Source organism: Giraffa tippelskirchi, chromosome 9 (assembly GCF_054371585.1).
Source record: "Giraffa tippelskirchi isolate mGirTip1 chromosome 9, T2T-mGirTip1v1.2.pri, whole genome shotgun sequence".
NCBI classification, from domain to species: domain Eukaryota; kingdom Metazoa; phylum Chordata; class Mammalia; order Artiodactyla; family Giraffidae; genus Giraffa; species Giraffa tippelskirchi.
Genome location: NC_137283.1, coordinates 157,489,168 through 157,509,335, shown reverse-complemented (window position 1 = coordinate 157,509,335; position 20,168 = coordinate 157,489,168). Strand labels below are relative to the sequence as shown.

The following is a 20,168-nucleotide window of genomic DNA, read 5'->3' as shown; positions in this document are numbered from 1 at the left end:
GCAATAAAATCATTTAGGAGGAATGCACCTTTATTCCTGCTAGGTACTGAGAGGTTTCTGCTCTTTTGAGTCCTCGGCTGTTGCGTGTTAAGAGCTTTGAAACTCCGCAGCCTGCCAGAAGGCAGTGCTGACATCACCTGGGAGCTTGTCAGAAACGCCGAATGTCAGGCCCCGGCCCAGACCTGCTCAAAGAGAATTTGCAATTTTTTTTAATTTATTTTTTTTATTGAAAGATAATTGCTTTACAAAATTTTGTTGTCTTCTGTCAAACCTCAACATGAATCAGCCATAGGTATACATATATCCCCTCCCTTTTGAACCTCCCTCCCATCTCCCTCCCCATCCCACCCCTCTAGGTTGATACAGAACCCGTTTGAGTTTCTTGAGCCATACAGCAAATTCCCATTGGCTGTCTATTTTATAGAGAATTTGCATTTTAACAAGACTGGCAGATAGCATGCTGAGGTCTGAAAAGCCCTGATATCCAAGCAGCAGCCCTCGACTGGGTATCCGCCTAGATCATGACCAAAATAACTTTACTCTGGAAAATTCTCAGACAACTTTTGGACCCATCACCTAGCACAGCCATAGTTAAAGCTTTAAACACTCAAAGAACACTTGCTTTTAGACAAAAGTAGCTTCTATTAAAGTTTCCAAGATGGATTAATTTCAAATTGTAGGTGCAAATCCCGTACGATGTAATGGCTTTATAAGACTAACATAAGACTAGCTCCTCCATTCCATATCCTATGGGAAGGTCATCAAGATTTCTGTGACTTCTTCATGTCACGAAATGAATTTTGTTTACACGTCTCTCAAGGTGCTGCCTCTCTGCTCCCCCTGCTTTTCTAAATGAGAAGCTCAGCTTCTCAACACAATATACATCATATACATCCAGAGACCTTGTGAAAGTGCAGATGCTATTGAGGGTTTTGGGGAGACAGAGGAGAGACTATTATAATGATGTAAACAGGTTAAAGTTGAATACTGGACATTGCCCTCAACAGGACACCTCCTAAGAACTGGTATGCTGACATAGCTTAATAATTTGTTTCACTAAAAAAACTCTGCCACACGTAAACAGTAAACAAATGACTAAAATATCTTACAGTGAATTTATTTATTTATTTTTTACAGTGAATTTATATTTAACCAATTAAGAATGCTGCATTTAGTTTCCTCAATCCAACCAAAGGAACTACAGTCAACAAGTAAGATTTTGCAACTACCTGGGGAATCTATCTAATTAGTGGATTTTAACAAGATCGGATTCCTTGTTGGATAGGCCAAGCCACTCCCTTGGCGGTAAAATGAAACAGCTGTGCTGGGTGATCAGCCTGCTGAAAACCAAACAAGACACAAAAACAAAATCTCCTCCCCAAAGTCCCTATTGTGCACCCTGGCTGGGCCCTCAGCTCTGATGGCATTAGAAACACCAGGGAAGGAAGCCTTTTAGAACTGCTGATGCTTTGGTCCCAGGCCAGAACAGTTACACCTGAATACAGGAGGAAGAGGGGGCGCTGAGGACAAGTATCAATCTTTTTTTGAAAGCTCCCATGTAATTCTAACTTGGTCAAGAAAGCAGAAGAAAAACTTTCCTCTGAAATAGAAGTTCTGCTTCATGTTTCTAACAAAAAAAGATCATGAAAGAGTATGTGTAAGAGCAGTGTGATCCATTTTTTTATATTCCTAGAAAAAGGTCTCAAGATTGTCATCAAAATTTTAATTGTGGTTATTCTTGAGGGCTTCCCAGGTGGTGCCAGTGCTAAAGAACTCTCCTGCCAATGCAAGAGACTCGGGTTCCATCCCTGGGTCGGGAAGATCCCCTGGAGAAGGGAATTTCTACCCACTCCAGTATTCTCACCTGGGAAATCCCATGGACAGAGGAGCCTGGTGGGCTGAAGTCCATGGGGTTGCAAAGAGTCAGACGCTACTGAAATGACTTAGCAGGCACATTCCTGAGTGGTGGGATTGTGGATGAGTTATATTTTTCTTCTTTTGCTTCCCTTTTCCAGTCCACCTGTGTACTGCTCATTAAAAAGGTAACTTCAATTAAAAATAAAGATACTGGTGGCCCTTATCATCATTAAACAGGCTATGACAAGGAACAGCTTTAAAAGTGCAATGTAACCAAAAATCCAGTAGCCAAGCTGGAGTCCAGCTTGGAAGCAGTAGGAAACAGGTTTTCAATAAAGTGAGATCAAGTTTAGTGACAGACTTGAAAAGCAATCCTGGAACAGAGAATAAAAAAGCAATGAAAATGAGGAGAAAACAACATAAAAAGTATTAATCATGGAGAATTAATGAATAGGTGTTTCTAAAGAAAACAAACCAGAGGTATGAAAGCTGTAACAGAAAATCTGTTCATTTAAAAACTTAAACTGAATCCTCCACAAAGCAAAAAAACCACCTGAATTTTCCGAGATCAGGAAGACACAGATATTCGAGGCAAAAGTGACAAGGGATATGCACCTTGGTTAAGTTTAAAATTTCAAAGAAATAATCAACACTATAGATGAACAGGGAGAAGGCAATGGCACCCCACTCCGGTACTCTTGCCTGGAAAATCCCATGGACGGAGGAGCCTGGTAGGCTGCAGCCCATGGGGTCTCAAAGAGTCGGACACAACTGAGAGACTTCACTTTCACTTTTCACTTTCATGCACTGGAGAAGGAAATGGCAACCCACTCCAGTGTGCTTGCCTGGAGAATCCCAGGGACGGCGGAGCATGGTGGGCTGCTCTCTATGGGGTCACACAGAGTGGGACACGACTGAAGCGGCTTAGCAGCAGCAGCAGCAGCATAGATGAACAACAAAACAAAAAGGGTGGTGGACGGAAGGGTTGGTTAAGGATGAAAGCCAGATAGAAAAAGAACTCTGGGTGGTAAGAAACAGATGTGTTGAAAGAAACTCCTGCAATCCAGGTAGAAAAAGTTTTCAAAAGAATAAAATACAAACTGCACTTGGTAAATGTCTGAGGGTAGGGAAAAACTGCTCAGTTTTAATAAAAATGGACTGTGACCCAGGAATTCTAATAAAGACTAATGATCATTTAAGAGTGAAGGGAGGTGGAAGGGGGGTTCAGGATGGGGAACACATGTAAACCCATGGCTGATTCATATCAACATATGGCAAAAACTACTACAATATTGTAAAGTAATTAGCCTCCAACTAAAATAAATTAATAAAAAAAAAAGAGTGAAGGAAGATGTATGGAAAGAGTAACATGGAAATTCGTATTACCGTATGTAAAATAGATGGCCAACGGGAATTCGCCCTATGGCTCAGGAAACTTGAACTGGGACTCTGTATCAACCTAGAGGGGGGATGGGGAGGGAGACGGGAGGGAGGTTCAAAAGGGAGGGGATATATGCATACCCATGGCTGATAGCTCCGTTGGTAAAGAATCCACCTGCAATGCAGGAGACACGGGTTCGATTCCTGGGTCCAGAAGATCCACTGGAGAAGGGATAGGCTACGCCTCCAGTATTCTTGGGCTTCCCTTGTGGCTCAACTGGTAAAGAATCCACCTGTAATGCGGGAGACCTGGGTTTGATCCCTGGGTTAGGAAGTTCCCCTGGAGAAGGGAAAGGCTACCCACTCCAGTATTTTGGCCTGGAGAATTCCATGGACTGTATAGTCTGTGGGGTCGTAAAGAGTCGGACACGACTGAACAACTTTCACACACACACGGCTGATTCACGTTGAGGTTTGACAGAAAACAATTCTGTAAAGCAATTATCCTTCAATAAAAAAATTAATAAAAAAAAAAAAAAGAGTGAAGGAAGAGAGGGATGGTCTCAGAAAAGTTAAGCATTCAGGTATTTCCTGACAAAGTTGCCCAAACTATCTACTTAATGTTCTTTTACAAGGAATTCCCCACCTCCCCCATCTGCTTGTTCTCATAGTATAGTGATCATGCAAAACAAAATGTGTATGTGTGTGTGCTGAAATGTCTTTTTTCCCTTTTTCATTGTGCCCTTCTAGATTCAAGGTAACTAAATTTCAGAACCATCTGCTTTATGTATTTTAACTTAAAATCATCCAAACAAGTTTTGAGGATAACTTTTCCTGTTTTCACAGATGAGGGCTCAGAGGCACAGAAAACCTCAGCGACATGTATGAGATCCTAGAGTTGGAAAGCAGGGAGCTGATGTTTGGACCCAGGCAGACTGGACCCAGTTGGGCTTGTCATCACTTTTCTGTAGGGAGAACAGTGTTTTCCAAAAGCATATTCAATAATCTCGCCAGTAGACCCTTTAGTGTTGTCTCTGCTACAAATGGAGCAGAGTTATGCAGACTTGAGAATATGAATTGACTGTATTTGCAGGCTGCATCGTTTCATCTTTAAAATCTACCCTTTTCCTGTCTGGAAAGGTGGTTGAGAGAGAGAATGATTCCAGTATGCCAGTTAAATCAGAAGGCATATGTCAAGAGTTTTTAGTTTCTTTGGAACTAAGAGAGGTTTAATGTGTAACTATGAAATTGAGTAAGCACATTTACCATCTTTCCCCAAAAGTGTACAATTATGTTAAATCACCTCTATTATAAATTGCTGTATTGTGCTCAGTCAGTCATGTCTGACTCTTTGTGGCCCCATGGATTGTAGCCCTCCAGGCTCCTTTGCCTGCGGGATTTTCCAGGAGAGCATACTGGAGTGAGTTGCCGTTTCCTACTCCAGGGGAATTTTCCTGACCCAGAGATTGAACCCGTGTCTCTGTGTCTCCTGCACTGGGAGGCAGATTCTTTGCCACTAGTGCCCTGTGGGAACCCCCCATAGATAATGTTAAGAACAATATAATCATTAATAATTTTGATTGGCACCTTTATTGCCTATTATCAGTTAGTGTTCACCAAAACTGATTCCTCAACAAATATTTTAAAGTTAATTATTATGCCTACTTAGGATGCTTGAAATTTTATAATAATCACATTAAATTTCACAAGGAAATTGGGGTTCCAAGGAATTCAGAAGTTTTGACCTTATACAGTGTTAAAAAAGGAACTTTCTAAAGAATTTAGCATAATGCTAAAAATCAGTTTTAGTACACAGGTATTTGTGACTGGTCAACTCTCTTCCATAAATTAACATATGACTCTTACATAGTTAGGAAAATTTAAGTTAATACTACCTTTTCACATATTTAGGGCTTTGTTAAAAAGACAGCAGTAAATTTCTCCAGTACCGAGCAACCAACCTCTCTTGTTCTATACAACTGAAGTGTGCTAAATCGAATCGTGTCAACCAGAGTCCAAGCAGCAGAGCCTGGGTATTTCCTGTTCTCTCCTAGCTTCTCTCACCATTGGACAAGTCAGCTCAGTGGCTGCCATGTGGCGCTCCTAGCAGTACACCGTCCCATCTTTCTAATGCCGTCTGGAGAAACATACTGAGCGTTTGCCCTAACTCCACTTTTAAACAATTAAAAAGATTTTCCTTCACTTAACACTTTTTGTGGTCACTGTCCAGTAGTCCTTCTGGTACCTTTTAAACTCTGAGATTCTAAAAAAATTTTCTCTCACTTCCATGTTAAAAGGCTAACAGGGACAAAAAACCTAGGGCAAATTGATTTAGACATGCCTGAAATATAAGAGTCGTTAACATTTCAGGACAGCTGGAAATCCTAAAGGAACTGTATTCAACAAGTTGTGGCACCGGAACAGTCAAAGTCCCGCAATCGTGTCTGACTCTCTGCGACCCCACGGACTGTGGCCTGCCAGGCTCCTCTACCCATGGAATTCTTCAAGCCAGAAGACTGGTGTGGGTAGCTGTTCCCTTCTCCGAGGGATCTTCCCAACCCAGGGATCAAACCTAGGTCTCCCACACTGCGGACAGATTCTTTACCCTATGAGCCATCAGGGAAGCCTGATAACTCATCAGAACGGTTTGCGCTGTTAAGTGAAAATCAAAATTGGGTGGTTTGAGTTACATGGGTGGGAATCTTGATAAGTATGCCAGTGGAAGTTTCCAGCTGTAGGAACGCATGTACAAGTGACTCTGGTACACAGGTGCTGTGAATACACACATCACAGGCAGGCAGGCGAAGCGGGGTTTGAGGATCCCACCTAACATCCTCTTTTCTCTTGGAAAACTCCTGCTGTAAGAGCCCATCCTGGTAATACCATCTTCAGGAAGGGAAGCAAAGCCTTCATCAGGGTCCTTGTTTCTACCTCCATCAACCACAGAGCTAGATGCAACACAACTTAATGTCATCACGGCGCCTCCACCAAGACTGATTTTGCTTCTGTCTGTTCCTTTCTTTTTGAGTAAACAGGGATTCTCATGGGGAGTAAGTCCCAAGTAAAACTGACTTCTTAATAAAAGAGCACTTGCCTTAACAAGAAAATGTGAGAAACAAAGTCTGAATAAGGAATGAGTAAAGCCGCAAAGTACCACATGCCTTTTCCATTTGGTTGTTTCTCTTCCTTGGTGCTTTCAAGAATTTTAGGGTAATGTTACATGGTTCTCTTCCACATCTTCTTCACTAATAGAGCTGGCTGTTATGCAGATATTATTTGTAAAGCATAAATATTACCAAAGTTCCCACCTTGGCATATTGACCTAGTTGAAACAAAACAAACCATACCTACTCTATTAAACCCCCAATTACTAATAGGAAAAAGCAAAAATAAGTATCTAGGTTATTAGATTGATGATTTAAAAGCGTATTTCATTATATTCTTAATGGAATAAATTGGCATTAAAAGGTAGGAAAACCAATTATATTTCTATTTTAATAAAGGTAAATAAAAGCCAAATTACAGCCAACTGTTACATTTTTTTTCTTTTTTTAATTTTAGGGTACACATACTGGGGGAAAAAAAAAACAAAACAGCACAGGAGTCAGTTCAGGGGTTTTATGAACAAATGATACCCGTCTTTCCCGTGAAACGCTTCTAAGCAATTCTGTAAACTGAACGGGTCACATAAGACACTGAATGGTGACTGTCTCTCACACTTGTTACTTTTAATTCCCAAGGGGTCAGTAGCTAATATTTTCACTTCTGGGTAAGAGAAAAGGCATTCTGGTCCATTAATTCGCCTACTCGCTCCTGGAGGACATTAACCAACTCTGCTATTACGAAGACGTGAGTGTCATCAATGTCCTGAATGATGAACTTCTTCCCGAGGGCATTTGACTCGTCCAAGTACAGCAGAAACTGCTTCATGGCAGGGTCACTGTCGAGATAAAACACGTAATGATGAAGACACCTTGCTGTCTAGGTATACCAGCGAACCAAACAATGAAAACTGAGCAGAGTGTTTGAGGATAATTTTAAGAGTTGTAAAGTGTTCTCCAACCAACCCCTGCCTCTTCTCTGCCCCAGGGGTTGACAATTCACAGACGCAGCTTCATCGAGAACGGTTAGCAGAAGTTTAGAAGAGGCCAATGATGAGCTTTTCTTTTTCTTTTTTTTAATAAATTTATTTATTTTAGTTGGGGGCTAATTACTTTACAATATTGTAGTAGTTTTTGCCATACATTGACATGAATCAGCCATGGGTTTACATGTGTTCCCCATCCTGAACCCCCTCCCACCTCCCTCTGCATCCCATCCCTCTGGGTCACGATGATGAGATTTTAAATAATAATTTGTCAGTGACAAGTGAAAAAGTAAAGCAACAGTCACAGCTCTGTAGTTAACAGGGACTCAAAGCACGGCCCTGTTGACTGATTTTAAAAATGTCAGAGACAATGGCTGGCTGGTAATAAATATTCAAGTATTTTTTCCTTCTTTAATTCTGAACCTCGTAAGTCTGGACTCTCATTTAGAATCTTTAAAGGAAATTCTAAACAAATCTCTCTGAGCATACTGAGCTCAAAAAAAAGAGCTAAATTCAACTCTATTTGTGACTTTTAGCTTGGCATCAACAGGACAGTCATAAGGCAAAGAGATAAAACTTTCTGGATTTATACAAATGTTTTTTTATAAAAACCTGAATCACAACAAAGGACATAATATAATATACAATAATGTGTTTAGCAAAAGATGAATATAAAATTATGTCAAGTTACATACAGATTTTTTTTTTAATTCTTAGAGAAAACATAATCTCACACAATCGGTTTTTTTGAGGGATGTCAACATCAATTACAAAAATAACTATTTAATTCAAAGAGATCAGCAATTTACTGAAAACCACATACATCTTATTGCTTTTAAGTACAAACATAGGTATACGTGAAGCTAACAAGTAATGGATTTCAATTACTAAATGAATATGGTGCACGGCACACTAACTATGAATAAAGCCAAGTCTTCCTGAAAAAATGACTGTCTTAATTACTTTCAACAACTTACCTTCAAAATAATTTTATTAACAATTTACTATGCTCTAAAGTGATGTGAATAAATAAGCAGGTCTGCCCATGTCAGAAATGACACAGATTTTAAATTTAGCTCCTAGTATGTTTGTTACCTTAGGTTCAGAATACTTAGGTTATACTTATCCACTTAAGTTTGGCAAAATTCAGTTAAATTCTATAGTTGCAGTATCAGAATAACCATACTAATGTGGGATATTAATTTGCTCAGAAGTAGGAAATATGCTATTTTAAGTTTTATTCTCTCATTCAATAAAAACTTACTGAGTATGCGACATGTGTCCAGTGCTACTGTGGTTCAGGGGATTCGGCAGTGAAGCAAGCAATAACTCAGAACCCTTTCTATCGTGGAGCTTACAGTCTAGTGACAACACTACGACAAACACACAAAAACCAAACAAGCAGAGTGAGAAATGGCAGTGATGACAGGGACGTGATCTTGGAAGTTTAAGCAGGGGCCTCAGGGAAGGCCTTACTGAGTAGGTTGTATCTGAACAAATGTCAGAAGGAGGCAGGGAGCAAACCATGGGGTGACGCGATACAGAACTGCCCAGGCGGAGCGAACAGCAAGGCCACAGAGCTGGAGGGGGGCAACCGGGGGGCAGGGAGCAGCACAAGATGAGGTCAGAGCTTTATCCTGATTTAACTTACAAACTGACTTGACTTTTAAATGTTAAGGATCATACTGACTGCAGGGCTGAGAAAAGACTGGTGGACGGTGGAGGCAAGGGTGGAAGGTGACCATGGTAATCCAGACAAGACACAACGATCTGGACCTCGGTGGTAAAAGCGAGGCTGGGCAGTGGCTGAGTGCTAGACACATGCTAAATGTAAAGCCAACGTAACTTGCTGAGACTGGACTCGAGCTTCGAGAGGAATTAAGGAGATGCCAAGACTTGTGGCCTGAGATAATGGAGAGATGAAGCGGCCTTCACTGAGATGAGGAGGAACACAGAAAGACAGGTGCTTAGTTGAGATCAAGAGTCCAGTTTCAGGCATACTACCTTTGAGATGTCACCCGCATGAAGCGGCTGAGCAGGAAGCTGGATATACAATCCTGGATTTCAGCAGTGAAGTCCAGAACGAGGAGTTAGTCAGTCATCAGTGTCTAGATGGCATTTAGAGCCGTGACCAAGGAGTGAGCAAAGCTAGAGGAGAGTCCAGGCACCAGGCCCTGGACACCCCAACCCCAAGAGGTTAGGACGGAAAGGAGGAACCAGCACAACAGACTGTAAAGAAAACCTGAAGGGCACTTGGAAGCTATGGTAACAAAGGATGTCCAGGAAGTGGAAGAGATCAACTGCGTCAAATGCTGTTAACAGGAATAGCAAGATAAGGACTGAGAACTGACCACTGGATTCAGGAAGTTACTGACCTTCACAAGAGCAGTTTCAAGACTGACAACACAGGAGAGAATCTGACTGGAGTGGTTTTTAGACTGAGAGGAGAGAAATCAGAGAAAAGTGAACAGAGATGTATCTTCTGAGAAATTCTGCTACAAAGAGCAGGAAAATCAAGCAGAAGTTGGAGAAGGATGTGAGAAGCTAAGAGTGTTCCACACCCTCCACCCACCCGGGTCGGGGGCAGCATTATAAGGCAGTAGAGAAAGAAAAGTTGAGAAAGCAGGACAAAAAGAGGAAAACTGCTGAAGAGGTGTCTTTAAATAGGCCAGGGAGGCTGGCTGGAGACAGGAGAAGAGACAAGTCATTCACAGTTAGCGTGGGGCGGGAAGAGTGTATGGGCCCAGGTCCATGTGATAAAGACTTGCAGATGTTCTGACTGCTTCCATTTTCTCAGTGAAACAAGAGACAAAGTGACCAGCTGAGGTGAGGACAGGGACCGTTTTTGCCATAAGAGAAGGTGAAATACCACATTCCATTCATTCCAAGAAGATTTTAATTATCTCCCAAACTGGGATGGGTCTCAATCTAATGGCATGTGATTTTTCTTAAGAGGGACATAACATACTGCTAAATTTTAAAACTGATGGACTCTTTAATTTGATGAACTATAACAGCTTGACTAGGAAACTGGGAGAACAAATGAACTTAGGAATTTGCAGACTACATTTATTTAAGTCATGAGTTTAATAACAGTCATGAATTTAAAGTGAGACTGATCAGTATGCTCTCCAGCCATCTAGAGCTGTGGAAGTAAAGGTTCACAACAGGGGGAGAGCTGGACTGAACCGGACCTGGTGAATGTGACTGAGAGAGGGCCAAGGGAGTGGAGGGTCTTCAAGAGGACGAGCACACTGATGGAAGTGAGGGTGTGGGGACCGTGCGGGACAGGGAAAAGCTGGGGGGATCAACAGACTGCAGGTCTGGGAGAATCAAAGGAACTGTGTGTGTTAGCTGCTTAGTCGTGTCCGACTCTTTGCAACCCCATAGACTGTAGCCCACCAGGCTCCTCTGTCCACGGGATTCTCCAGGCAAGAATACTGGAATGGGCTGCCATTTCCTCCTCCAAAAGGAACTATAGACCTAGGGTATTAGGGGGCATGAACTGGAAAGAGGAGGTGGTGGTCAGAGGTAGGTGCCTGAAACAGAGATTTTGAAGAGACCTCAATATTGGTAGGTGTGACAATGGAAATGAATGGCGACAGCAGGACAAGGAAAGCTCATTGGAAAAGGAGGTCAGGGAGCTGAGAGGTCCTCAGGGTACTGAAAGGACTACACACATGAAATCATTTAAGAATTTGTGCCGTGCTCCTGAAGAGTGACAGGTCGTCTTCAAAGAAAAACCTTCAAGGAAAGACTTGGGTGTTTGTAGATGATTACAAGGGAGGATTACTGGGTGGGCTCATCAGATTCGGAACCGAGGGTTTTCCTGGAGGGGAAGGGAGGATTTCTGGAGGTGGCAATGAGAAAGAAGGTAGATTCCCATCCCATTTCTTGACCCAAAGGTACAAGAGATATTAGAGAAAAAAAGTCAACAGAGTCGGCTCAGAGGAAAGCTAGGTTTTATTATAACAACAAAAAAAAGGGGAATGGGGGGGGAAGAAAGATGGGAAGTTGAGAGAAGAAGCTGGGACCCAGGGGGTTCCTGCTCTCAACAGGTTCTAGAGAGCAAAGTGGAAAGGATGGGGCAGGGGCGAGAGGGAGGTAGAATTTAATTGCTGATGGACAGAGCCATAAGGTAATGAATGTTAAATGAATGAAGGATGACCTGGAAGTCTGTGGCGTTTTGGGTGACTGAGGGCCTAGAAATGAGAGTCTCAAGGCTGATAATGACATGAAAGAGGAAAGTGAAAAAGTTGGCTTAAAACTCAACATTCAGACAACTGAGATCATGGCATCTGGTCCCATTGCTGCCCGTGCAGGATGGGAGAGACAACGGGGGTCTTCTATAAATACAAAGAGAGGCAATGTGATGGTCACAGATTTAAGCAGATAGTGAGGATGTTAAATTTACACCTGCAGTAACTCCCTAATTTTGGCAGTTACACAGAATAAAAATTTAAGAAATTTTTGTAAAGCAACACCACCCTGTATGTTGAGAAATCTCACCGAAGTAAACAATCTTACCAATCATTGATACCCAGGCTGTGAAATATTAAAAAAAAAAAAAAAAAGAGTTTAAAGAGTAATTCTAGAAAGAATCTGGCAGTAACGAAGCAGGCTGAACAGGGTTCTTTCAGATCTTACAGAAATGAAAATGGGAAGGCCCACAGGACAGGGAAAACAAAGCTTCAGCTTCTCTACAACTTCTGTCTTCCTGCTCAGACTCTTTGAAACCTCAGCTGCTGTCTCAACTGCTCCAAGCCTACACATGTAAAAGGGGGGTGGGTGGGGAGAGATGGAGAAAGGAAGGAGGGCAATTTAAGAGGAGACAGGTGTGGGGAGACAGAAACCACCCCTCGGCTTCGGCGCTCTACACCCAGGCTGCTCCCTCCCGTCCTCGCAAGGAGGGACGTGACTGTCTCTCTCGCAGTGACCATGGTGCCCACTTCACCCTCACGGCTTTCCTGTCCTGACCTGCCTTAGATCCCACAAGAATCTCAGCATCTTCTATAAAAAGCACACATTCAGAGGCTTCTTAAAAAGATACACTTTAGGTGACAGGGCAAAGGATAGTTTTTTGTTAACCCTTTAAAATAAATTGTGGGTCTAAATGTAACAATGAGGAGAAATAAGGACATTATAAATACTGCCATCCAAATTGATATGTTATCTTGTTACCGTTTGAGTGCAGTGCATTCAGAGATGATACACAATTGACTAGTAACTGCTACCAGGATTAGAGACAGCAAGAGTTAAGTGGTTATAAAGACTTTCATCTCCAGAAATTTTATAAATAAAATACATCTACATACTTTCCATTAAATAAAAGTTGAACAAACTGAAACCAAGAAATGCCAGGGGACTCACATCTGTGCTTTTAACCAATAGGTCAGTGTTTTCAAAATTTTTGCCATTTGCAGACTGCCCTTGCCATTTTAGCCATCTCCTATTACATATGCATTACCTATTACTCAAGTGTTTTTTTTAATTGCCTTTAAATCAAATTAACGTTTCAGCTTAACTTCACCTGGTACAAAATCACCAGTCATCTTGATGTTTTATTTTTTTCCTCTGATGAATTAAGATGGTCATAGAAAAAGTATTTTTGTGTATAACCAAATTACTGTGCAGTAAATCTGAAATTAACATTGTAAATTGTACAACACTGTAAATCAACTGTACTCCAATTAAAAGAAAAAAAAAGCTACTCTGATGTAATTTGCCAAAAAGGAGGCCTATTGTACAAACATTTTCTGTACTGAAACTTGAATTCAATCTATCAAGACCCACTCTAGTTCTCACGGTCATAGATGAGAAGCTCCAAAGGAACACTAATCATCTGGAATTTAAAGGGAGATTATACCCCTGGATTCAATTTTATTACCAAAATTCTTTCAATAAACAAATATTTACTAAGTAGCTCGCTCTCTCTATACATCTCAGGCATTGTTCTGGGTGCCCAAGAAACTTCAGTGAATGTGGCCTTGCTAAGAATAAAAAGTAAAGGCTCACAAAAGATATTATAAATACTGTGAAAGAATAGGACAGTGGTTAGACTGGTTTGGCCTTAGTTCTGATTTGCTTTTCATATAGAATGTAGGTTTGGAAGCCACAAGTGTAAGGACAGGACTGGTCTAACACTACCTATTTCTCCAGATTCTTTGCTCTCATACTGTAAACTAGTCGGAATTTGCACCTGTACTACAAATCTTCCTTGTTGAAGCCCCTGCCAAACCAACTGTGACAAGTATCACACCAGAGGTCTGCTCGAGCATCTGGAATCGGACGCAGACATTTGCTGAGCATATGCGGCTTGCTTCAGTAACTGCTGTGGTTGGCTCCATTCAGGAAACTCTTGGTGTGAGGCTGGCAGTCAACGACAGAGGTGGATCCCAACAATCAGGAAGTTTTCACCAATCTCATTTTGACAAAAAAATATGAAAATCTTTAGACTCTGGTATTTGGTAAGCGTTGGGAAGAAAGAATTTTATTATATTCATGTACTTTTCAATTCACTGACAGTTGGGACTAAATGGCCAACGTTATACACTGTTTATTTATTTTTTTAATGGAGATCTGTACTCCAATTCACCTAAATGCTTCATACCATCTATGAATATTATGAGATGATAAACGGAAGTATACAGCTGCTATTGTATTATCAACAGTCTTCCCTTTGGCATCAAGTATAGACGTGAGGAGACTGAAGGACCCTTTCGGGTACCACCATCCCAACAGGCGCACCTACTCATGAAGGAGGGCCACTGGTCCTGGCCATGCCCTTTACAACTCTACTATTGCTTAGGCCTGGAGTCTTCTTGGAAGGTCTGGATCTTTGGGAAGACAGCTGCCCTTTTGAAAAACTGTTCAGGCTACACTTCAGATTTCACCATGAAGGGAAAAATTAAGTTTTGCAAGGATAGTTGTTGTTGCCTAGTCACTAAGTTGTGTCTGACTCTTGTGACCCCATGAACTGTAGACTGCCAGGCTCCTCTGTCCATGGAATTTTTCAGGCAAGAACATTGGAGTGGGTTGCCATTCTCTACTCCAGGGGATCTTCCTGACCCAAGGATCAAACCCGGCTGGGTCTGCTGGGTCTCCTGCACTGGCAGGCGGGTTCTTTACCACTGAGCCACCAGGGAAGCCCCTGTGAGGAATAGCATCCATCTGAAAAATAAAATCTAGTCTTGGTGCAAAACAATTCTCCACTGTAAAACTGATTACCAAACTTCAGCTGATTAAGTGCACTGTGTTAAAATCCTTTCGTCTGCACAATTCTGACTTAGTAGATTTGGGTGAAGTCTGAAAATTTCATTTCCAACAAGCTCCAGATGGTGCTGGTGCTGCTAGTCTGGGCAATACATGGAAAAACAAGCTGACAGAAGGCCGCTAGTGCCCAGGGACAGTTTCGAGGCTGGTCACAAGCAAACCAGCGGGAGCTCGCCCCATCAGGAAGAAAAACCTCAGTTCCGCTTACAAATTTGTGCTCTCTGTTCTTAGGGCTAAAACTGAAAGCCTACCATCAAAACTTTAATGAGTCTCCCAAAGTTCTGCGCTTTAAAATGCTTCCCAGCTATCATTAAAATATATATACGCATGTGTGTAATACAATTCCAACCATCATTCCAAAAGGCCTGTTTTGGAAACAAACTAAATCATTCCCAGGTTATTCTTGAATAGGTAAGAATGACAAAAAATGGATGTGGGATGGGATTAGGCAATGCAGCAAGGACAGAAAGACGATGTGATAAAAGAGCCATCATACATCATGAGGGAAGGAAATAAATGTTGTTGGACAATTATTCAGCTATTTGACCCCCCCCAAAAAAGACAGTTAATTTAATATGCCCCTCCTCTCAATAAATTCCAGATGAATGAAATACAAAATATCAATCAAAAGAAAAATATGAAGACCCTAGGAGAGAGGTGAATACCCATCAAATCCAGAAGGAAGATTAAATTTGGAAGAATTGTAAAAAATAAAAGGGAAAAACAGCTGACAATGTGCGTGTGGATCCTCTGTGTTAAAAAAATAACATTAAAAGACCAACCAGGAAAATGTTTCTATTAGCTATGACAAAGTAATAAGAAAAATAAAAAACAAAAAGTAGCTCAGAAGTGTTTTCCAAAAGACAACAGCACAGTATGCTTGGAATTCTGGGATCTAGATTCGTCCCTCGGCTTTCCCAAGTGAACGTTTCTCTCATTTCTAGCGTTTACTTTCATCACCAAACATTCTAGTCTCTCACGTTAAAACAGTGAAAGTAACAAGCAGCAGAGTCCCCTAACAAATCCTTCTTCTGTTACCAACCCATTTCTCTATCCTTTTGCTTCCTGGTGGCTCAGACAGTTAAGAGCCTGCCTGCAGTGCGGGAGACCTGGGTTCGATCCCTGGGTCAGGAAGATCCCCTGGAGGAGGGCATGGCAACCCACTCCAGTATTCTTGCCTGGGAAATCCCATGGAGGGAGGAGTCTGGTGTACCGCAGTCTAGGGGGTTGCAAAGAGTCAGATACGACTGAGTGACTTCACTTAACTTGTTCATTATCAAGACAATGAGTCTCCACGTCCTTTCCTCCCTTCCCCTTTCTGAAGTGTCTATCCCACCTCTCCACTAAATTAGTGGGGCTCTGATTAAAAAAAAAGAAAAAAAAAATCAATGACTTCCAGTGTCTTCATCTTATTCCACCTCTCACCACCACTTAACACAGCCTATTTGCTTTTGTAAAACCTTCCCTCAGGTTCCCTCCCACTTCACCAGCTGGTTTCTTAATTGCTTTTGGTGGTCTCTCCACTCAAGCTAAATCTGCACTATCCATAAAGCAGCCCACTAAGGCACACGTCACTACTGAGCACTTGAAATGCAGCTAGCCTGTGACTGTGCTGAAAGAGTAAAGGAGACATTGGATTTTGAAGCTCTAGTATGGAAAAAGACTTAATACGATTTTGAAGTGTTAATGTGAACTTTAAGGATTTTTGTACCTGGTGAAATACTTCAGGTATACTGAGTTAAATAAATTTTACCTGTTTCATTTTACTTTTCAGTGTGGCTACTAGAAACTTTAAGACTAAATATGTGGCTCACGTTATATTTCTACTGGATGGTGCTGCTTGAAATGTCAGAGTATCCGAGGGTTTGGTCTTGCTTCTCCCTGAACGTTGCCACCACAGAAACAGTATCACCGTCCATATGATGGCTCACATTAGAGGTAAAGGAATGTAGACAGTATTATTTTCAGACAATCAGGGCAGGATTCCCAGATGAGACAGAACTGTTTGGTGGGGCAAAAAAAAAAAATCGGAGACTGAGCAAGACTGGTCCAGCAGTTCAGATTTTCAAACTGGGGATAATAGAGCCCTACTTTAGCTTTGAGGAGCTAACTCTGCCCATAGCTTTTAGTTTCTCCTTTGTGCCTAGTTTAAGAAAACTTCAACTGGCTCTCTTGTTTTTTTCTCTTCTTTAAAGACCAAAGTTTGTGTGACTTTGACAGGCCCTAAAATTCTAGTTAATCCCTGATGATTTGAGAATACAAGCACTGCTCCCCTAAAGAGAGTTAATTTAACAAATATGCTGCCTGCCACTGACCAAAACTTGTCGGAAATAATGCCAATTACATCAATTCAACAGAGATGCTGAAAACTGGCACCAGGAAGAAACTTAGCAACAAAATTTCTCCCACTAGTTACTAAGTAAGAAAAATGAAGTTGAGAAAGGGAAAGACTTGATTCATTCAGATCTTAAGAACAAAACAACAAAATGGATTTTGGAAACAGTATACATACAAATCAAGATTCAATGTGTAAAACAAACAAACAAAAAGACTCAACGGTGCGGATTTAAAACTTAATAAGTATCAAAATTACTAACCATTCTATAAGCACTCCTTTCAAGACGTTGACCATCTTTTCCCAGTCAGAAGGTGCTGATGACCTTAAAAATGCTAACAAAAGCCTAAGGTGACAAAATACAAAAGCATTAACTTCAATATCCTTTGGTGATTTACTTCTGAACAGAGGCAAAAAATTAAATGCCAAGACTAAACATGTAAGTCTATGAAAGACATAGAGCTAACATTAAGAGAACATCCAGATATTCTGATCTTTTAACAAAATTCAAACGAGTCTATCTGGGGTAGTAACAATGCACAAATCTTATTTGCAAACAAATTCTACCCCCAGTCAATCCTAATGAAAGACTAACTACACAGCAATGTGGCCAATCCAGGTTTAAAACACGTCCATTATTCAAAGGATTTCTTTTTCCCACCCAGAAGTATGATAAAAGGTAAAATTCTCGAAGACAGGAGTTACAGAATGGTAGCTTCGCAAGGAGCCTTAAAAATTACATGGTGACTCCGATCATCTCGTTTTACAGATGAGATGGAGCAAAAAGATTTAAGTCGCAGCTACCAGCAGAAAAAGAACAATCCATATCTCCAGATCTTGTGTTATTTTGCCAAATAAAATATGTACCCCAGTAAGGTGCGCTTGAAGGCAAGGAACCCACTCAGCGCACGTCAAATTAACTCTTACTAAACTTCCACACCTGGGCGTTGGGGAATGACCACCCCGCAAAAGAAATCCACAGTTCAACTGCCGCGGGGCAGCCGCCCGGCCTGGTTAGAAAGGGACGGGACAGAACCCTGTATCCCCGCAACCTGAAAGACAGGTTTCTGGGACTTTCCCCTCTCCTCCTTTTTTTCTTGGAAACCCACAGAGCTTCCACGCACCCCCACTGCTCGCCTATGGCTCCGAAAGCCGGCGCCACCCACCTTCCACCCACGGATCCCGCAGCGACTCGACACCGACGACAGAGCGCGCATGCGGCTGCTACGTCATCGCGACCGCGACGGCCTAGCGGGTGGGGCGCGCCGGCGGGGAGGCGGGGCGTGGGCGGGGCTTCGTGGCGGGCGGGGCGGGGCGAGGTGAGGGCCGGGTCACGTGCCGCCCGCCGCCTGTGGAGAGGCGGGGACTGGGAGCGGTGGGGCGGGGACTGGGAGCGGTGGGGCGGGGACTGGGAGCGGTGGCCCGGGGTGGGCTCCCCGCGGACTCTCTCCTGCGTGAACCGCCAGGGGGCTGTGGCCGCCTCCGCGCGCCGGCAGGTAAGGAAGGGAGGGCTTGGCTCGTGGGTGGGGGGCGGATGCGGGCTTCGGCGAAGCCGGGCACTGCGGGCCGTGGGGCGGGCGGCAACGCGGCGCGGCCGGGGCGCCCCAGCGAGGGCGCGCGGCCCCTGGCTGACCCGCTGACCTGGCGCTCGGCGTGAGGTGAGGGCCTGTCTCCCCGCCTCAGCAGCCTGGCTCTGCTTTCCTGGTCGCCGCGCTCTTAATTCCAGGCCCCGAGAGCACCTGCCGGTACCGTCGGCCACAGGAAGGATGGTGAAAATGAGGAGGAAACAAGTCTCCGCAGTTCAGATCGTAACTGCTTAGACCACAGCTTCTATAGCTGTGACCCGAGAGGATGAATAAGATTGAATGCTGATGGGTCCTCCGAGTCCGGAGGAAAGACCCAGAGAGTTCTAAAATTACTTTCTTCCCCAGATTCGGATCTGTAGTGTAATACTCAGGCCATCTGATGCCAAGAGTCCACTCATTGGAAAAGACCCTGATGCTGGGAAAGACTAGGGGCAGGAGGAGAAGGGGAACAGAGGATGAGATGGTTAGATAGCATCACCCGACCTAACGGATATTAACTTGAGCAAACTCGAGGAGATAGTGGAAGACAGAAGGAGCCTGGCGTGCTGCAGTCCATGGGGTCGCAAAGAGTCGGACTCAATTTAGCTACTAAACAATGTATTGGAGCTGTCTCTGTCTCTAATTGTTTTTTTTTTTTACCAGTGCAGGAATGAGGTTTCTTGCTTTCTGTTCCTTAGGTGAAATTGTACTTCTCCAATTGTGTTCGTGTGATTTAGGAACCTAGCCCTTTCATTTATTTCCCTCATTCTATCCTTCAAATCTTTGCCGTCCGGTTGGTGTCCATGCTGTTGCGCATGCTCGCTCCCTCTCTCTCTCTAATCTGCCCCAAGTCTAGCCGTTCCTAAATATATTCTCCCTCTCCCTTTTTTTTTTTCCTTCTTGAATGCATTCCCCTCTTTCACTGTCTCATTGGTTCCATCACATCAAACCTCCATTCTTGTGCTCCAGGTGGTGGCCAGATGCCTGCACATTAATGACCTATGAGAACTCTAAAGAATGCCTCCCAACCTGAATTAGATCTCACTTCACCATCACTTCAAAATCTGCTTTTCTTTCCGTGTTTTTCCAAGTCATCCAGATTTTAAATTTCCATTTTTTTATTCAACAAACATTTTGTGCAGTATGTGTCAGACTCTTGTAGACATTGAACTTACAGTGGTGAGCTAGCAACTAATTACAGGCAGGGAAAAGGACACTAAAAATCAGATAACTAGAAGGTTAACTGATATGATGTGATAAAGAAGGACTGGAAGGGCTTCTTTTGTTAGGAGGTCATCAAAAATGGCCTTCAGTTCAAGCAGATTTCTGAATAAAAGAGTAACTTCTACACACCAGCAGTAACTGGGAATTTTAATAATAAAAAGATGTTATTCATAACAGTATTGAAAACTGAAGGTATCTGGAAATAGATCAAACTAAAGGTGCATTGTCCTTTAAGGAGAAAATTATAATGCTCTATTGAAACACATAAAAGAAGACCCAAGTAAATGCAGCCATATACCATATTCATTGGAGAAGGAAATGGCAACCCACTCCAATATTCTTGCCTGGAGAATTCCATGGACAAAGGAGCCTGGCGGGCTACAGTCCATGGGGTTGCAGAGAGTCAGACACAACTATCACTCACTCACCATATTCATGGGGTAGGAAG

The 20,168-nt window shown here is 42.6% G+C and overlaps 2 protein-coding genes and 1 long non-coding RNA gene across 11 annotated transcripts in view; 1 reads left to right on the top strand and 2 right to left on the bottom strand.

Moving 5' to 3' along the window:
- Positions 1–6,769: 6,769 nt before the first annotated feature.
- GTF2H5 (general transcription factor IIH subunit 5) lies at positions 6,770–19,313 on the bottom strand. Its single transcript, XM_081530890.1, has 4 exons — positions 19,284–19,313; positions 18,098–18,723; positions 17,194–17,277; positions 6,770–7,177 (listed from the first exon to the last, which is right to left on the bottom strand). Exons 1-4 carry the CDS (start codon positions 19,311–19,313, stop codon positions 6,997–6,999), a joined length of 921 nt encoding a protein of 306 aa, XP_081387016.1. The 3' UTR covers positions 6,770–6,996.
- On the bottom strand, positions 11,270–16,597 carry LOC145521500 (uncharacterized). The gene is made up of 2 exons (XR_014065422.1): positions 15,775–16,597; positions 11,270–14,387 (listed from the first exon to the last, which is right to left on the bottom strand). It is a non-coding gene; the product is annotated as an uncharacterized LOC145521500 (long non-coding RNA).
- Positions 18,335–20,168, top strand: part of SERAC1 (serine active site containing 1) — a 51,573-nt gene continuing 49,739 nt past the window's right edge. For all 9 annotated transcript variants that reach the window (XM_081530146.1, XM_081530141.1, XM_081530147.1 and 6 more), the window contains exon 1: positions 18,335–18,427. The gene's annotated coding sequence lies outside the window, so the exon portion shown is untranslated. The remainder of the gene's footprint in view (positions 18,428–20,168) is intronic.

What these genes read in the sequence shown, in the direction of transcription:
- GTF2H5 (XM_081530890.1), bottom strand. Translation starts at nt 19,313, where the DNA reads ATGCGCAACAGCATGGACACCAACCGGACG. An exon ending in GCATGGACACCAACCGGACG is followed by an intron (nt 18,724 to 19,283) that starts GCAAAGATTTGA and finishes TGAACTGCGGAG; the next exon opens with ACTTGTTTCCTCCTCATTTT. An exon ending in GCGGGATCCGTGGGTGGAAG is followed by an intron (nt 17,278 to 18,097) that starts GTGGGTGGCGCC and finishes TTGTCACCTTAG; the next exon opens with GCTTTTGTTAGCATTTTTAA.